Below are 20,772 nucleotides of genomic sequence, written 5' to 3'. Positions count from 1 at the left end.
ATGGAAGCTTTAAATACTTATTAAGTGATTGGCATATACACAATATATTTCGTGGTTTAAAACGTGAATCATCGTAGTAAATATGGACTGTTAGATAAAAATGGCAAGGGACGTTTCTTTCAGTCAAGATACGGGGGGAAAACCCCCCCAAAAACACCGATACTTTCATTTACAAATGTACATGCATAAATCAACGTGTCGACTTTTATTCAAGAGTAGCTTATACAGCTCCAAAAAGTATCATAATCATACGACGGTTACTACGTATTTTATCAAAAAATATACAAACAACTTCTGTAACATAAAAGAGGCGCCAATTAAAATGTACAAAAGATAAAAAGGCATAACATTTATGCCAGTTGCAAATTGTTAATCCGTAACGATGACCCCTGCCAATTATGCATTGCAATTTTCTTGCTAATTGTACAATTTTTGACAAGTATCACATTTACGCCTGCTGCAAACTGTTAATCTGTAAGGGCGGCCCCTGCCAATTATGCACTGCAATTTTCTTCTTAGTTGGACAGTTTTTGGCACGCGATAAACAAACACGACAGAACAAACAGTTTTATTCTGCATAATTAGTATGCTTAGATTGCTCAAAATCAACAATACCTATTTTGAAACAAGAGGGCCATGAAGGCCCTGTATCGCTCACCTGAACTATTGACCTAAAGATCATAAAGATTAAAATTCTGACCATGTTTCATTAAGATGTGGTCATAAATGTGGCTTCTAAAGTGTTAACTAGCTTTTCCTTTGACTTGACCCGGTGGACTATTTTCTGACCCCCCATGACCCAGATTTGAACTTGAACTTAAGATCATCAAGATTAACATTCTGACTAAGTTTCATGAAGATACAGTCACACATGTGGCCTCTAGAGTGTTAACAAGCTTTTCCTTTGATTTGACCTAGTGACCTAGTTTTTCACCCCACCTGACCCAGATTTGAATCTGACCTAAAGATCAGCAAGATTAACATTCTGACTAAGTTTCATTAAGATATGGTTATAAATGTGGCCTCTGGAGTGTTAACTAGCTTTTCCTTTGATTTGACCTGGTGACCCAGTTTTTGACCCCACATGACCCAGACTTAAATCTGACCTATAGATCATCACGATTAACATTCTGACCAAGTGTTATTAAGATATGGTCATAAATGTGGCCTCTAGAGTGTTAACAAGCTTTTCCTTTGATTTGACCTGATGACCTAGATTTTAACCTTACATGACCCAGATTCAAACTGAACCTTAAGATCATCAATATTAACATTCTGACGAAGTTTCTTAAAGATAAGGTCATAAATGTGGCCTCTGGAGCGTTAACTAGCTTTTCCTTTGATTTGACCTGGTGACCTAGTTTTTGATCCTACTTGAACCAGATTCAAACTGGACCTTAAAATCATCACATTTAACATTCCGACCAAGTTTCATGAAGATACAGTCTTAAATGTGGCCTCTACAGTGTTAACAAGCTTTTTCTTTGATTTGACCTGGTGTCCTAGTTTTTGACCCCAGATGACCCAATATCAAACTCGTCCAAGATTTTATTGAGGGTAACATTCTGACCAAGTTTCAAGAAGATTGGGTCCAAATTGTGACCTCTAGAGTGTTAAGCTTTTCTTTTGATTTGACCTGAGGACCTAGCTTTTGACCTCAGATGACCCAATATCAAACTCGTCCAAGATTTTATTGAGAGTAACATTCTGACCAAGTTTCATTAAGATTGGGCCTAAATTGTGACCTCTAGAGTGTTAACAGTCAAATTGTTGACGACGATGACGACGGACGGACGACAGACACAGGGCGATCACAAAAGCTCACCTTTGAGCACTTCATGCTCAGGTGAGCTAAAAAAACTGTACACTAATTTAGGAATATTCGAATTTGATTTTCACATTCAAGTATTCCGCCAATTTTCGAATATTCGTTCCCATCCCTAATTATTACAAACAAGAGCTTTGGAAGGACAACATGCTCAACTCAATATTCAAAAATGTTTTTTGTTGTTGTGGTTGATGTGTTTAAAGTCACACCGGCACAATTTTAGGTCATGTGGCAACTTTCCAGCTTTTAATGGAGAAGGAAGACCCCAGGTGCCCCTCCATGCATTATTTCATCACAAGCAGGTACCTGGAACACCAACCTTCCGTATGCCAGCTGGATGACTTCCTCACATGAAGAATTCACTCCCCCACACCCAGCGAGGCTTGTCCCCACTTACCTCGACATGTGGGGCACCCTTAAAGATTGCCTCTATCCTTAACAAGTGAATGAAGTATTGCCATGCAATACAAAGTCCCCTACTGGAAAGCACCTAATTTTCTCTACTGCAGTATAACATAATTTACTGATATCTGTCAATGATGTATAAACAATATTGTACTACATATACAATATGTTATAACAACACACTTGGATTAAAATGTGCATATATAAAAACCCACAGTTGTTTTCATTTTGAATTTTTTTGGCTGATTATAAAAATTTTATCATGTAAGTTATTTATAGTAACAACAAAGGGAAATTAATCTTTAAAAAAAAAAAAAAAAAAAAATCTAAATAATATAAGTCCACAAGAAAAAAACCCCTAAAAATTGGATGTAACATGCATGCTGTACCACAGAAAAGTGGTCTTGATTTTTCTCTACTGCCAGTAATAAAAAAGTTACAATAAAATCTATTTATAGTAAAACAAAGGGACGTAATTCTAAAAACAAGGGTGCCTCATGGTGGTGAACATTTGGTCCAAGTTACATCAAAATCACTCCATGCATGAAGAAGAAATGTTCCGTACAAAGTCATTCTTGAATTTGACCTTTGACCTCTAAATATGACCTTGACCTTAGACCTAGGGACCTGGTTCTTGCGCACGACATGTTGTCTCATCGAGGGGAATATTTGTGCCAAATGATATCTAAATTCTGCTTTGCATGACAAAGTTATAGACCGGACAGGAAAAAAATCCTCTTGACCTTTGATCTCAAAGTGTGACCTTGACCTTTAAGCTAGGGTACTGGGTGTTGCGCATAACAGGTCGTCTCATCATGGGGAACATTTATGCCAAGTAATATTGTAATCCCTCGATGGATGACAGAGATCTGGACCGGACAGTGAAAAAACCTTATTGACCTTTGACCTCCAATTGTGACCTTGACCTTTGAGCTAATGGTCTGGGCTTTGCGCATGACATGTTGTCTCATCATGGGGAACATTTGTGCCAAGTAATATTAAAATCCCTTCATGGATGGCAGAGTTATGGACGGGACAGGAAAAAAACTGTTGACCTTTGACCCCCAATTGTGACCTTGACCTTTGAGCTAGAGGTCCGGGATTTGCGCATGACATGTCGTCTCATCATGGGGAACACTTGTGCTAAGTGATATTAAAATCCCTTATCGAATGTCAGAGTTATGGACCGGACACAAAACAGACCCTGTTCATGCTTTGTTAACATTTGACTGCTAAGTGTGACCTTGACCTTTGAGCTAGGGGTCTGAAAGTTGTGCATGACACATCGTCTTATTATGAGGTACATTTGTGCCAAGTAATATTACAAGAGCTATCTGATGACAGCGCGCTCGACTATTCGAAGAATTGATTGAAGAATGGGGTCAAAATATTTCCACAGATATTCAGACAAAAGAAATAAATAGATTAGACAAACAACGTTCCTGTATTTCTTTGATTTCGATAAGTCTTGCACTAAAATGGCAATGTATGAACCAATTTCAAAGTCCAAAAAGGGCCATAATCCAGTCAAAATAGTTATGTACTAAAATGGCAATGTATGAACCAATTTCAAAGTCCAAAAAGGGCCATAATTCAGTCAAAATAGTTATGTACTCTTGCTTACAGATGGAAATCATAATGATAAACAAGTGTTCAAAGTTTAAAAGCAAAATGTCAAATAGTTTTGACAAAACGTGGACTTGTATGATAACAGAACCAATTTCGAAGTCCAGAAAGGGCCATAATTCAGCCAAAATAGATGACAGAGTTATGTATTCTTTCCTACAGATAGAGACTATTATACTAAACAAGTAATAAAAGTTTCAAAGCCATATGTCAAACACTTTACAAAAAATATGAACTGGTACGGAAAACTTAACCAAGATTTCTAAGTCAAAAGGGGCCATAATTCAGCCAAAATCCTTGATGGAGTTATGTACTCTTGCCTATAACTGGATATGGTGATGGTTAACAGGTGCTGAAAGTTTCAAAGCTTTATCTCAAAAGACTTTGTCAAAATATGAACTGGTACGAAATATTAACACAGATTTTTAAGTCAAAAAGGGCCATAATTCAGCCAAAATCCTTGATGGAGTTATGTGCTCTTGCCTATAACTGGACATGGTGATAGTAAGAAAGTGTTGAAAGTTTCAAAGCTTTATCTCAAAAGACTTTGTCAAAATGTGGACTGGTACGAAAAACTTAACCAAAGTGTGACGCCGACGCCGTGGTGAGTAGGATAGCTCTACTTATTCTTCGAATAGTAGAGCTAAAAATCCCTTCATGGATGGGAGAGTTATGGACCGGACAGGAAAAAAGCCTTGTTGACCTTTGACCTCCAATTGTGACCTTGACCTTTAAGCTAGGGGTCCAGGTTTTGTGCAAGACACGTCATCTCCTCATGGTGAACATTTGTGCCAAGTAATATTAAAATCTCTTCATGGATGGGAGAGTTATGGACTGGACAGGAAAAAAGCCGTTGACCTTTGACCTCCAATTGTGACCTTGACTTTGAGCTAGGGGTCCGAGATTTGCGCATGACACGTCATCTCATCATGGGGAACATTTGTGCCAAGTAATACTGAAATCCCTTCAAGGATGGGAGAGTTGTGGACCGGACAGGAAAAAAGCCCTGTTGATCTTTGACCTCCAATTGTGACCTTGACCTTTGAGGTAGGGGTCCGGGTTTTGCGCATGACACGTCGTCTCATCATGGGGAACATTTGTGCCAGGTAATATTAAAATCCCTTCATGGATGACAGAGTTATGGACCGGACACGAAATTGCGGACGGACAGACGGACGGACGGAATGACAGGAAAGTGCATTCCTATAGTCCCCAAAACTGGTTTTCAACCAGTAGGGGACTAATAAAGCCAATCCTCATGTAAGGTTAATCATATATGGGCTCAGTTAAAAGATATAGTGAAACTGGGAAAACCTTAACCTGAATATAACACAATGTTAGGATGAGTACAACAGCCCTCCTTGTTCTTCAGTCAAGCTAAAGACAGCTTTAACCCTTACCATGCTGGACACGATTGTTTCTGCCTTTGCGTCCAGTGTAGATCATGATCAGCCTGCACATCCTTGCAGTCTGATCAAGATCTGCACTGGTCGCTATTCAGCCAGTATCTTTTTGGTAAGCACCCCTTTTAACAGTTAATGGTACTGTCCAAATTGGAAGATGGACAAGTTCATTATAGAAATTTAGCAGGGTAAGGGTTAATGCAGGTATCTATTTATTTTCTATACAGGACTTAAAGTCTTGTGATACCTACTTTTTGACAGACTGTGCTCCATTGATACTGATATTTCCTGCTAGAAGAGCCAGGCTTGAGTCGAGGTCCTGTTTCCCTATAGCCTGCTGCTGCTGTGTCTCTCCCTGTTGTTGTTTACCTGCTGGTTGTAGTATCTCACCAAATGCATCAAAACCTGAAAAATACAAATCTACCTGTCTATACATTTGCATACAAAGCAAAGAATACATAAAAAAGGAATCTTTAGTGTGAATGTTTTAAACAAATTTAACATGTGGGGAGAATTTCTTAACTGTAGTTAAATTAATCTAAGTAAATTTCTATGTAACAACAGTTTATAAATTTACTATGAGAAAAATCACTCCATTGTCATAAAAAACCAATGCTACAATAGGCAACATAAAAATGCCAACACTGTAAAATACTAATAAATTATTTTCCACATACAATGTAAATGTAAAATGTTGTGACAGTGATAGTGACACAAACATCAAAGCACTGTTACATACATATTAAATTGGCTGCTTAAAGTAATTACCTGTAAAAAATAATGTAATTAACTAAACATTAAAGGGCAAGGAATGCCTGACAATAAGTTAATTTCATATAAAAGTCATCTGAAAACCTTTCATAACGCTGAAAGAATTTTTAAAATCGGACCTTTATTGAAAAAGATATGGCAGTTTTTTTTTTTTTTTGTTTTGGGTTTAACGCCGTTTTTCAACAGTATTTCAGTCATATAACGGCGGGCAGTTAACCTAACCAGTGTTCCTGGATTCTGTACCAGTACAAACCTGTTCTCCGCAAGTAACTGCCAACTTCCCCACATGAATCAGAGGTGGAAGACTAATGATTTCAGACACAATGTCGTTTATCAAATAGTCACGGAGAACATACGCCCGCCCGAGGATCGAACTCACGACCCCGCGATCTGTAGACCGACGCTCTACCTACTGAGCTAAGCGGGCGGGCTATATGGCAGTTTGAAATTTAAGAAAAATAGTGATTATGGAAGCAGCCATTTTAGTGTGTTTATGATGTCATTTACACACTGCTGAATTCTTTACTTAGCAAATAACCTTTTAAACAGATTAATTTCATTTATTTCCTAGAGAGTAAGATGTAAAGCATGGTAATTTCTTTCATTATAGCTGGAAAAGGTAGAGAAATTATATTACAGAAATAAGAATATACAGTTCAAATATGTTTCTCGAAATTTAATAAGCCACCATTTTGTTTTTTTGCCATGGAAACAAAATGGCCACCATTTTGAAAAAGTATTTAAATGCTCATAACTTTCTCATTTTTCAGTTGATTTTGAAAATTATTTCACTTCTGTGAATGATTTAAGAATTCCAAGCAAACAGAATTAACACCAGAACAACATTGCCTTTCCCTTAAATCAAAAGCTAATAAACAATAATGTTACTTTCTACAATGTTTACACAATACAAGAAGAATCTTCAGTACCTGGAGGTAAAATTTTCGTAATAAAGAACATATTACCAAACGTCAACACAGTAACTATGGCAACATAATTAAGATATACAGACCAGTCAGAAAATTATAATCTATTGACAGACTGAACCCAAGTGTTGAATTTTATAAGAAAGTGCAGTAATGACAGAGATAGTGTCAATAACAAACAAAGGAAAACAACTGAACGACCAAATTAAGAAATGTAAACAAGGAAAATAAATTATACAGGAAATTGGTGATACAAAAAGCCCAACAACACAGTAAGAACCTGTGAGGTCATTGTCAGAGGTGGCAAAAGGTCCTGTGGTGGGGAACAGGTTGGTGGAGGAGGGTGGGTGACTTTCTCCACCAAACACATCAACCGCCGGGCTCATACTTCGTGCTACAGATGGGCTCTGGTGACCTAATCCTGAATGCATATTTACATTGAATATTCGTTAAGTACATGTCAACAGAACTCATGGCAGGCGACAACCAGTCCAAAAATCACATGGTTTAAGTTCATTAATATATGTGATAAAAACTTTATACTAGGTTAGAAATGTTTTTAAGTAATATGTTCCCTCAATATGAATACATCTTTTAGTAAATCTTTGCAACAAATAGTATAATCAGATCTAACTTTTCACACCAGAATTTCTTTTTAACAGAAGAATACTCTATTTACAGAAAGTGAAATAATATACGCTATATAGACATTTTATTTAAATAGATACCATATTATATCAGGACATCAAGAAACAAAAGAGCAACTGAATGTGTGAACTGATGCAACAAAACTGATTTGTAACTTGATGACAACAAATTTTTCCTTCAACCTTTTAAATGTTATATTTGGAGAGATTTTTTTCTGGTGTTATACAACAGACTACATGACAAATAACTGGTGTCTATGTGCTTATAATAAACTAATATTCGCATAAATCTGAAAAGTACTAAAATAATTCTTGAAGACTAAAACATCTTGTACAAAGAACCAAATAGCCACCCAGTCTTCATACAAGAGGACCATGATGGTCTACATTGCTCACCAGAGTTACATATCTTGAAAAGATTTAATAAGAAACAGTTCTGCCAAGTAACTTTGGAAAGTGTAATGCAGATTCAAGGTTTTCAAAAATTTCCACAGGACCATACAGGGAAAACTAGACCAGTTGCAGAAACCTAATGTAGATTCAAGGTTTTCAAAAATTTCCACAGGACCATACAGGGAAAACTAGACCAGTTGCAGAAACCCCATTTGATTTGACAAATCAAGATGACTTTTAACAAATTTACTACAGGGTCAACCAAGGAACATTTCTGTGAAAATACTTTTTGATAAGACCAGTGGTTTTGAGATAGTGCTTGAAGATTTCTATTTATTTATTACCTCTGCTGATCATGTTTAAGAAACACTTGTGTAAAATTGTTTTTAAACCAGTCACTTTCTGACATGGAGGTTTATCAAGTTTCCATTATATTCTTATAGAGAAGTGACTATGTTCTCTGGCAGTTATATTTTTTGACAAAGCTGATGTATCTGAATGTTCTTTGTAGGAAATCACAAAAGACACATTTGTGTGAAACTATATCAGAATCAGGCCAACAAGTTCTTATATAAAGCTTCAACTATATACATAGTTTCCACTATATACATAATTTAACCAAACTGGCTGCTGTGCCTTTTTCCTTGTTTTTTTTTTTTTTTTAACAAATCAGAATAATCTTCACAATCTTAGTAGAGGGTCACCACTAAAGATACCAGTGGAACTATTTCATTTTCTGATGTTTTTTTTTTTTAATTTCCCACTATAGAGAAAATTAACCATGCCCCAAAGTTGCCATGGTTTTTTTAACAAAGCAGAATGATTTTAACACTCTTTAGGAAAGTAACTCAAGAAACATGTCTGTGAATTTTATAAAACTGGACCAACAGTTCAGAAGAAAATGATTTTGAAGATTTTCAGATTTTCAGATTTCAAAGCCACGTTCTTTTAATGATTCAGAACTTGAACATTCTTAGTAAAAGGTCACCAAAGGATCATTCTTGTGAAATTATTTCAAACCAGCAGTTTCTGACAAGAAGATTTTTAAAGTATATAGGGAAATGTAACCATATTCCTGACAACAATGTTTTAGACAAACTGAAATAATTTGTACAATCTTGGCTGACAGTCACCCTAAGATTGTGTGAAATTAGGTTGTAATCTGGTGAGCTAACAAAAACCAAAAATTATATTTTGAAATAATTTTTCATTATAAAATGCTACCAGCATGCACAATTAAGCTATATAGTACAATACAATAATCCAACCTTGTTGAAATTCATCTTTACCAGGGGAGGAGCCAAAAATAGCTCCGCCCATTCCTTCAGCATTGACCCCTGCCTCATTGGTCACCATGTCAACCAATGCACCATAGGGGTCAAAGGCTACTGGTTCAGACACTTTGTTGAGAAAGTATCATAATTATGTTTAGTTGCAATTTTGGTTTTACATACATAAAATGTCAGTATCTTAGGTAAACATTCATGAAATAGCAGTTAGGTGTAAAATGACTTCAAAGCAAGTATGTTCCTATGGTTATGAGCTATCATGAATGTATCGTAAATCTCCAACCATGTCTCAAAGACAAATGCTTGTACAATACTGTAGAACTTGAGAAAAACTATGAATAAATCAAGAAATAACAGTAAAAATAGTGTATAATTATGCACAAGAGTTGATATATACTCTAAGTCAGCTCTAGCAATCAGACCAGTCACCACTTTACATGAACTTGCTAGATTTGTTCATAAGTTGGTGAATGTTACACTTCCCAGTTGTAAATCACTGCTTCTAAAATTTTGTAAACTTTCTAACACAGAAGTGAGTTTTGGAGAGGTATATAAAGAATGGAGGCAAGATAATGTCCATGCTGAACTTTTTTTTCACTTGTTCATCTATGCAAACATGTGCTGTCTGTTACAACACAGGGCAATGTACATGGATAACTTCCAAGACTGCATGTACATATGCAGGAATGCTTTATACATTGTGTTATGCTTTAGATTTACAGAGCTACTTTTACTGCCCAGAAAATTTCTATATCTATATATCAATATTGTTTTAAGCAAATTTTACTTAACCCTTAGCTTGCTGACGGCAAGTGATTCTGCCTTTGCGACCAGTACAGACCAAGATCAGCCTGCACATCCGTGCAGTCTGATCATGGTCTGCACTGTTCGCTATTCAGTCAGTAAATTTTCAGTAAACACCCCTTCAAATGATAACTGCCCAAATTAGAAGATGGACCAGTTCATTATAGAAATTTAGCATGGTAAGGGTTAATTCCAATCGAACTGGAAGGTACATCAGTAAGTTCAGTAACTGACTGCATAGATAAACCAGTGAGTACAGGAAAGGGGAAAGGATCGTACCTGAAGGAACCGTTGTTGGAGAAGGATTGAGAGGCAGAGCACTCGTAGTTGTAGTTGAAAGATCCAGAGTTGCCACTAGTAACATGAATATATACACACCTTTATAACCATGTCAACCAATAACATTTAAGAATGTATCTTGCTTTAACAGATAATTGCAACAGCAAGGTATTTTGTCTTCACTAAGTACAAAGTTTGTTCTGTTTAACACTAAATTTTTGGTGGAACTGGTTTATGGCACAGTTTTAATTTGGTGAGGTTTTAAATTTCTGGCAAATTTCAATCGATCGGGAAAATCAAATCTGAAGGTCGAATTGAGGTAGTACCAAACCTTCAAGCTACAGAAAGAATAAGGTGGAGGACAATTTGGCACTTGTCCTCTAATTGCCTTCACTTTCAGTGGGACAAAAAAAATCTTGAGATTATAATCAAAATTTATTGAAAAGTTTCTTCATTGCTTCTCTCATGTTTAAAAGTGTCAGCAACCAACTTTACCAGTTGGAATATTAACAGAAATTTATTTTGGTGCAACAGACATTGATTGCAAACAGCCCCAAACTAAAATTGTCACCACAATTAGGTGTTATATGCAAAAAACACAAGACTAACAGGATGCCAGACTGTCCTGTTCTAAAGAAATAGGAAAATCTGATACTGGTAACATAAGATAGGGCAATGCATATCAATTTCATTTAAATGTTATTGCTTGAACTAATACATGTTAGTTATGTGGAAGTTAGAGCAATTCATAGAAGTTAATCAAGAAAAAAAAGACTTCAATAAGCTTCTGTACAGCACAGCACCTTAAAGATTTATAATACTTTTACATGCCCATATTGAAGTTATTTTTCAATAATACAGTTCTGCAGCTAAATTTCCCCTATTTGGTAAAATGTTTTGATAAGACTTAATCCATCAAGTTATGCTATTATAAAAAATATAATCTGCCCTACAGAAACTTATAGCAGATTCAAAGCTGAAAAAAAATTATCAGATAAACATTTTACAACATGCTTAAATGATGAATGTTTAGTCAGTAATATAGAGCTAGCTGTCATATGCTCCCATAAGGTTCTTCAATATATAAAGCTTTTTTCACAGGAACAGATATAAAATCCTATAAGCATCTCCACTAATAGACCTGCCCAAAAAACAATACTATATGTCCTTTCTGATAATGCTGTCACTTTCAAATTTTCCAATTTCTTTAAAAGAAAGCTAGCCAGTTTTTCTCTGGCATGTTTCAAAATCAAAACTGATACAAAAATTGTCTGAAGCAATAGTCTTGTTACCCGGCAGGCCCAGACACCTTTCAATATGACATTTATAGATAAGAGACTGCAGTTTATAACTATCTACTTTCCAACACCCATGAAATACCCTATCTTCTACAGAGTATCATGAAATTCTAAATGTTACCATTACATCAAATGCGATTAAACTTACAATGTAATACCATAATTAGAACATTGCAAAGATAAAGCAAGCAGAGAGTCAGCAAACAGTGTTATTTTCCAAGTTCCAATGTGTTATGGTGAAATTACTATAAGCAAACTGCTTTGAATAGCAAGCACACACACCATGTGACCATCCCCAGTGAGTCATGTGACTTTTACCTAGATTTTGATTGGTTACTTACTTGAAGTACCTCCTGTTCCATTGGGAAACTGGGCAAAAGTTGGTTCATTAAAGCCTCCTGTTAATAATATAAAAAAAATCTTTCTATACCTAAATCATTATCTTTATCTGCAAGACAGTATAGCAATACAAAATATAAGCAATGGCAATATTCTGACAACTTGCAATATCATGTTAAGTCTATTAACCCTTACCCTGCTAAATTTCTATAATGAACTTGTCCATCTTCCAATTTGGACAGTACCATTAACTGTTAAAAGGGGTGCTTACCAAAAAAGATACTGACTGAATGGCGAACAGTGCAAACCATGATCAGACTGCACAGATGTGCAGGCTGATCTTGGTCTGCACTGGTCGCAAAGGCAGAATCACTTGCCGCCAGCAGGCTAAGGGTTAAGGAAATTATCAGTGATGGAAGTTTCTTCCATTATAAGAAAATAACAGCTAGTCACAAGAAATTATAAAAGTATTTAACTAATTATACTGAATCCAAGTTAAGGTCATTTTAGACAGTTTCTTATCTAACAACAGCTATCTGCGGAGAGCAACGCTCAACTATTCAACAACACTGTCAATTGAATGAATATAAAAGTTGAAAAATGGATGTTATGAAACCTGTACAATGTTAGTCAACTCATCACAGTGAACAAGTGTGTGAAGATTCAATCCATTCCCATCAGTGGGTACCAGCTTACATACAAAAAATTAACCAAATCGGCACTCAGGACTTGGACGCCCGTGCAGACTGAGACACCAACAAATTGGCGAGTCCGATAGCTCTACCTATTATTCTAATAGTCCAGCTAAAAAGCCTTTAAGCCTTTATTATGCACAAGGGACACCTTTAAGTAGGTAGCAAGCAAGGTGGGTAACTAATGAACAACATTTTTATGTAACATACGTCACATTCCGGGAGTTTACAAGTGCTACATTTTCTGTGTATACATTTTTCCAGATGTAGGATGTTTATGGTTATTTAATGGAAAAGAATTACACAGAAGGCAGTTTTCATCAAGAACATGAAGTTCTGTTATTTACCACTAGACATTGGTGGTGGTCCCCAGGCTGGTGCTCCAAATGCATTCATACCAGAGTTCATCTGCATAACACTCTTCACATTCTCCACAAATGGATTTTCTGAAATATTAATTACAGATTCTGAAATACCAGTAAAAGGCTAAACTGTCTATGTGATCTATGCACAACTATGCTTCACACTAATCAAGTGCGAGATTTAGTGAAATTCAACCAAATAACATACAGCAAGTAGTGTAAACACGGTAAAATATGACAAATCAAGGGACATTACTCTGTTGAAAATCCCTAAAGCAGAACATGCCGAAGATATGCACAACTATGTGGAAAGTTTTATCAGATCTATATGTAACAGGAGAAGTTATCTCACCATCTAGATTGAGTAAATCAGCACTGGGTTTAGCAGGTGATGTCTGTGCAGCAGGAGCTGATGTGGGGCTCATAAAGGGGTTGTTTGCTGTGGAAGCTGTGGGCTGACTAGGGGATGCTCCTGTCTCTTTGGCTTTCTGCTCCTATAATAACAAAACAACATGTTACTCATGAACAAGCCTATCAGCTGTATACCTGACTACAGTATTAACATAATCTCTATATCCCGTTATGTTAAATCTTCTCAGCTTATCTTTAAAACAACTTCTATCAAAAATTTTTAAGTATCTTGAGGCAAAAACAAACTGTGTTTTTTTCTTTTAACCTGTATCATTGTAACTGATTCTGAATTTATGAAAATCATGTGCAATTCTACAAGCCAATTATCAGGCTTAATTAAAACTGCAGCCAACTGTTATTCACTATTTATAACTGCATGACAAATGTTCATGATTATATTCTCAAGAAAATCAGAGAATAATATTTCGAAACCACTGTCATTTTTATGGAATATAAATCGATTTGTCTGAGTAATAGATACAATAAACTTACAAAAAGACACACGTAGATTTCAGATGCACTAATTACATAGAGAAGTTTCAAGTAATACGATAATCCTTGAAAGGAAACAAAAAATCTAAAACTGAAATAATTTGTAACATGTAGTGTTCAATATTACAAACAACAAAATGCTGTTTGAACTTAACTGAAAAAGAACATATCAGTTAAAATACTCTCGTGTTTCTTATACAACATGATCAACTGAACATCAGCCAACATTTCAAAAATAAAATGGTAGATAAATTTATGCAAATTAACTTTTTAAAGAGCATTAAAGCTTCATGTTTCTAAAAAACGTTTTCATTTCTACTCAATTTCTAAGATGGTCAATCTTTATTCCAAAGCTTGAACAAATGAATGAATAGGCAAAATCTTTGCATGTGGCATGCAATCTGATCATGTTATACAAATCGAAACATACCAATACAATTAGGAGGCTGTTCTCCTAAACAAAAAATCATGAAAATAAAAGACCAATGCACAGTTGGAAGATTAATGAAACCAAAAAGTGGTGTTTCTACAGGCTAAATACCAACATTCTGTGGGTGTTATGGAAGCCTTGAAAGCATGGCAACCAAAACCATCAACAACAACCATCTTTTGTGACTAGCTCATCCCTGACTATAGAAAGTAGATAACCAAAATACCTACTGAGTTAGCTTAACAGCTTCCCCCATCAATAAATCTCAGCTATTGAAGGTCGGACATAAATTTCTGTTTGAAAATAGGGACAGTTGCACTAAAACATTCCTCCGGAAATACACCTAATTTCAAGTCACAAAAGATGGTGTGTTTGTTTTCTATAGCCACAATCACTGCATCAATACATGCTTTTGCTCTGCTGCTTGCGTATATACAATATTTGCTCCTGTTTAAACTCTCATTCCCCCAAAAATAGCATTGCCGTATTTCGTTGTGTACTTACTGCAAACAATTGTTGATTTTTAGTACAAACTTTCTCAGTGATGAGACACAAGTGTGTAAATATGATATTGTATATAAGTGATGCAGTGATGTTTGTTTTAGTACCTGAGGTTCATCGGACAGTAAATCAATGACAGGCCCTTCCTGATGCCCTTCCTGATGGTATAATAGTATTAATATTACTAATGGTGTTATTCTCTCTTTTCATATATAATATATACTGTGTTACTTTATATAATGATCAACTTAAAACCCTCCCTTTACTGTGTCATATATACAAAATTGTTTTATTTAATGTACAGTGCACCTGAAGACAAGTGACAGATCTGAAATACCAACATGCCATCAAATACCATGCATGGGGCGATTATGGTAGTTAAATGTAACAGAGAAAGTTCACCCTTGAACTATGTACAGTAGTACCCATGTCACTTATTACACCAAAACCAAGGTAGTGATGATGGGTTTAGAAGCAAAATGTCTCTACACTTGTAAACATAATAGGAATAACCTGTGACAGGCACAGTACACTGACACCATTTCCTTGCATGCTTTAGGAGAATTTTTCTACAGGTTTTCAGTCCTACAACAACTTTCATTCATACCAGTTTTAATTAATTCTCTATTAACAACTAGGCAATTTAAATATATAGATAAAAGAACTGACTTTGGTCAAATCACCTTCATTTACATGTTTTCCTTATTTTAAAATTAACATGAAACAGATAGAGCCAGGCCAGACAGGCCATTTACTGGATATATAATGTTCTAACTATAAACCATTGAACATTTAACAATGTTCCCCCGAGACACCAACCTTTAATATGCTTTATCAATATACTGCAAAAATCTTGACTGATCCATGTAATACTATGCCATTCAACTTGTTTTATATCAGTTTTGTCAACATCAGATAACTTTATTAAAATAGCATTAAATTTTAATAGATTAACTGCTGAAAAGAAAGCTCCTTGTTGGTTATATATTAGAGATATTATATACTACCTTTTCTGTTACACTGGAGCCCTGAATAGAACAATAGTCACAAATACTCATAAAAAAATCATGTTTTTACACTCTTTTGAAGTGCATTTTTTAGCCTGGTACTTTAGACTCACTGTTCAAGCTGATTACTAAATAAGTCTTTATGGTTCCTCCTGGATATACTATCATCTTGTACTTTATATATTTATACAGCACACATATAATTGGTTAGTGCCCAGTAATTGGTTAGTGGCCAGATTTTTCAGTATATTCCTTCTCCATGAGTGTATTTCATATAGAAATACCAATACAATCATAATCTAAACATTTTCGAAATATTAAAAGGGAAAGGACACTGATATACTGGGTTTTTTATCGTCTGAGGAAACAGTGAGTGGTTTCTGTAACTTGTTATTGGTAGGATTATTACAACATCATTTTTGACAAGCAAATAACAGACTGTCTCCATACAGACAGAACATATTTCACTGGTTTCCAAGTTGAAAGATACCAGATGTCATATTATTGCCATCAGCGAAATTTTCATTTTGCTAGCTAGAACAGTTTATGGGCTTATGTTAAAGCTAGTTTTCTCAGAAATCAATTTTTGTAATTTAAGGGAAAAATCTGTCTTAAATGGTACCCCACTCTGTTAATACTTCAAAATTCAAGTTATTCAGGCAAGTCTAATGCACAGAGTCCTCTGAATACCTGTGTATAACTGTAGAGAAACATTCATGCAAAGTTTAAAAGAAATCTGTGAAATTGGAATTAAAATACAGTAACTTCAATTATTCATATTTTCAATCAAATCTTAATATCTCATTAACACCATTGATCAATACAAGCAGTAATAATGATGCTGATTAGATATTCATTTTAAAGAAACTGATGATTTTCAAATATTCTTATCTATGAGAGGACAGTTTCCTGAATTGCATCATAAATAATTGATGCTTCAACCCAACAAATCAATAGACTGTAATGTCTGTTATCAATCATAAAACATGGCTCTCGCAGATAATAGTTAATCAAATATAGCATTGCAAAATGCACAAGAAAATCACTGAATGCATTAAGCTAAAGCATTCTAAAATGTAAATATGGCAAAAAAGGATTATAAAAGTGGATGCGTAAGGCCATTACGAGTTAATTGCTAAATTATCATTCTATTTTTTTTTCTTAAAGTGCAGGAGGGCATTTTATTTTTCATTTCCAATAACTGACAGTATCTTGTATAAAACAAGAGCACCGCCTTGTGGGTGCAGACGCTCATCTGATTTTTTTGTCTCTGTATACTAGAAATATTGTAATACCCATGACTTTCTAAGTCCAAAAAGGGCCATAATTCTTGCAAAAAAGCAATGTAGAGTTACGATGCTTGCTGTGCAGAGTCAGCTTAAAAGCAATAGCTTTGACCGTTAAGGAGAAAAGTTGACCGAAACGCAAAACTTAACCAAGAAATCTGATTTTCTAAGTCCAAAAGCAGCCATAATTCTTGCAAAAAGCAGGAAGGAGTTATGTTTCTTGCTGTACAGAGTCAGTTTTTGATGGCGAACAAGTGTTGCAAGTTTTAAACCAATAGCTTTGATAGTTTAGGAGAAAAGCTGGCCTAAACATAAAACCTAACCAAGAAATCTGATTTTCTAAGTCCAAAGGGGCCATAATTCTTGCAAAAAGCAGGATGGAGTTATGTTTCTTGCTGTACAGAGTCAGCTATTGATGGTGAACAAGAGTTGCAAGTTTTAAAGCAAGTTTTGATAGTTTATTGATAGTTTAGGAGAAAAGCTGACCTAAACATAAAATTTAACCAGGCAATGCCGATGCCGACACATCAAGTGTAACTCTCTTTTTCTTCTTCAAAAAATCAGATGAGCTAAAAACGTTTTTTTCAATTTTTTTTTTAAAAAGGTTTGGGCGACATGAACAATCAGGTATGGGTGTGAATGATAATTAAGCATATCATTTATAACGGCCTAACTGACTATATTGTAAAAACAGATCATTCTGTGAAGTTTTATAACCTACATGTATGTATATTTCAACGCCCGCTTATTTTTGACTGCACATGAAAACCCAAATTTCCATAAATGCTTCCGGATATTCCTGTTTTTGCGAGTATATTTTTCAGATACGTTCAATCTAATACAAATCAATATCAAACTACATGACATTTTCCCTGTTAACAAAAAATCATACAATATCTGTTGTTACAGTACAGCAGGTTGTATAAGGATTTATAAATACAGCTACAGCCTTTATAAATGATTTCAGTTAAGTTAAAATTGATAGAAATTCATACAAAAAACAACATTAATGCAACTATAATGCAGCTTGAAAATGCAAAAATGCACCTTTCATGTCTGTTTATAAGCCATAATGTTTAACAGTAAAGTTGTATTTTATTCTGTTTCAAAAGCATGACCACTGGCAACATGATACATTCAACTGCTGCAAGAATTATATCAAGACAAAAAAGTCCTGAAAATTGTTTTCACCAAAGGCAGAATTCCTAGAATTCAGACTGATATATGATCAGACAATTTTTAAAAATATACCCAGACTGTATTAAATTGTACTTCCTTCCCACAGAAACATGAGCTCCTATTCCAATGTCTCCCCAATCTCTCTAAATCCCAAATACACAGAGTTCTGCCTCTTGTTTGAGAATTCAAGTGAAATCATAGGCAAAACCTGTCCAATAAAACTGTTCTTATTACCTTTAATTGTTGTAGTTGTTTGCTCTCCTCCTCCAGTATTTTACGTTTCTCCTCGTCTGATACTTGTATTGTACTGTTACCAGCTATTTGGTTGATGGCAGAATTATAGCCCGATGGTCTGCAACAACAAATATAAACATCACTTAACTGTCATAAGATAAAGAGTTTAATATGCCAAATACAAACACAAAACTAGAGATGCTTTTGAGAAAAGTGCATGTCTCCCACAACTGCCCCTATGAAAAATGTTAGTTTCTCTAGATGTTTTAGACGAGTGGATCCAATTAGAAGGTCTGGATGAGTGGATCCAATCAGCAATTCAAGGGCCATAAATCAAAAGTGCCTGGGCGGATTTGGCTAGTTATCGAACTTGGGTAAGGTCTTATGGCCAAACACATTTTGTTCAAGTTTGGTGAAGATCGGATGAGAAATGTTCGACTTAGAGAGCGGACCAGAGTAAACAGACGGATTTTTTCGGTAATTCAAGGGCCGTAACTCTAAAATGCCTGGACCGATTTGGCTAGTTATCAAACTTGGCCGAGGTCTCATGGTCAAACACATTTTGTTCAAGTTTGGTGAAGATCGGATGAGAAATGATCGACTTAGAGTGCCGACAAGAGTAAAAAGGCCCATTTTTTGATAATTCAAGGGCCGTAACTCCAAAATGCCTGGACCGGTTTGGCTAGTTATTGAACTTGGCCGAGGTCTCATGGTCAAACACATTTTGTTCAAGTTTGGTGAAGATCGGATGAGAAATGTTTGATTAAGAGTGCGGACATGAGTAAAAAGGCCAATTTTTCGATAATTCAAGGGCCGTAACTCTAAAATGCCTGGACCGATTTGACTAGTTATCGAACCTGGTCGAGGTCTCATGGTCAAACACATTTTATTTAAGTTTGGTGAAGATCAGATGAGAAATGTTCGACTTAGAGTGCAGACAAGAGTAAAAAGGCCGATTTTTCGATAATTCAAGGGCCGTAACTCTAAAATGCCTGGACCGATTTGGCTAGTTATCGAACTTGGCCGAGGTCTCATTGTCAAACACATTTTGTTCAAGTTTGGTGACGATTGGATGAGAAATATTTGAATTAGAGTGCGGACAAGAGTAAAAAGACCGATTTTTGGTAATTCAAGGGCCATAACTCCAAGACGCCTAAACCGATTTGGCTAGTTATTGAACTTGGCCGAGGCCTTATGGTCAAACACATTTTGTTCAAGTTTGGTGAAAATCGGATAAGAAATGTTCGACTTAGTGCGGACAAGCTTTGTGACAGACACACACACAGACAGACTGGTGTAAATCAATACGTCTCCCACACCACTGTGTGGTGGGAGACATAATGACCACTTTAGAATCATTCAAATGCAAGACAGTGAATACTTTATTTCCTTAACTTGTGTTTTTAATCTAATGGCAACTGGCCACAAAATGCTATAAATATATCATGGATTTCCTTTTAATCTAAACCTAGACGTAATTTATCACGTGTTGTCAAGACAGCGACTTGCCGTTACTACTGATTTTCAAAGCTTGATTGTCCAAACTGGGAAGGCCTGCTTGGGCAAAGCTACATACCTATAAGCATGCATAGTTGAAGCCAATGTGTTAAACACAAAATTATCATTTTAGAAATTTGCTATTTACTTACTGATAACCAATTTGAAATCTCTATATGTGTCACACAGGCATGCTGAATGGATAAAGAGCATGGTGCACAATTTCTTCATAAGTGATGAGCATGGTACACTATTTCTTAAAGAGGGATAACAGGCATGGTAACACCATTAAATTTTCTTCAGAAAGGATAACAGACATGGTGTACCATTTCTTCAGACGGGATAACAGGCATGATGCACCACTTCTTCAGGAGGGATAACAAGCAAGGTGCACTATTTTTTTTCTTTAGAAGGGATAACAAGGATGATGCACTATTTCTTTGGAAGAGATAACAGGCATGGTGCACCACTTCTTCAGGAGTGATAACAGTCATGGTGCACCATTTCTTCAGACGGGATAACAGGCATGGTGCACCACTTCTTCTGGAGGGATAACAGGCATTGTCCACCACTTCTTCAGGAGGGATAACAAGCAAAGTGCACTATTTTTTTTCTTTAGAAGGGATAACAAGGATTGTGCACCATTTCTTTTGAAGGGATTACAGGCATGGTG

The 20,772-nt window shown here is 35.7% G+C and overlaps 1 protein-coding gene across 8 annotated transcripts in view; it reads right to left on the bottom strand.

Moving 5' to 3' along the window:
• LOC123552137 (phosphatidylinositol-binding clathrin assembly protein LAP-like) overlaps positions 1-20,772 on the bottom strand; it is a 48,103-nt gene that overhangs the window by 10,216 nt on the left and 17,115 nt on the right. For 2 of the 8 annotated variants that reach the window (XM_045341547.2, XM_045341549.2), the window contains 9 exons: positions 18,603-18,720; positions 15,904-15,924; positions 15,004-15,054; positions 13,415-13,556; positions 13,048-13,146; positions 12,011-12,067; positions 10,372-10,446; positions 7,240-7,380; positions 5,514-5,667 (listed from right to left, as the gene is read on the bottom strand). In XM_045341547.2, the coding sequence (XP_045197482.2) occupies positions 5,514-5,667; positions 7,240-7,380; positions 10,372-10,446; positions 12,011-12,067; positions 13,048-13,146; positions 13,415-13,556; positions 15,004-15,054; positions 15,904-15,924; positions 18,603-18,720 (858 nt within the window). The remainder of the gene's footprint in view (positions 1-5,513; positions 5,668-7,239; positions 7,381-10,371; positions 10,447-12,010; positions 12,068-13,047; positions 13,147-13,414; positions 13,557-15,003; positions 15,055-15,903; positions 15,925-18,602; positions 18,721-20,772) is intronic. The other 6 variants (XM_045341553.2, XM_045341552.2, XM_045341550.2 and 3 more) reach the window with 6 other exon arrangements.

Source organism: Mercenaria mercenaria, chromosome 4 (assembly GCF_021730395.1).
Source record: "Mercenaria mercenaria strain notata chromosome 4, MADL_Memer_1, whole genome shotgun sequence".
NCBI lineage: Eukaryota > Metazoa > Mollusca > Bivalvia > Venerida > Veneridae > Mercenaria > Mercenaria mercenaria.
This window is presented reverse-complemented; position numbering and strand designations above follow the sequence as displayed.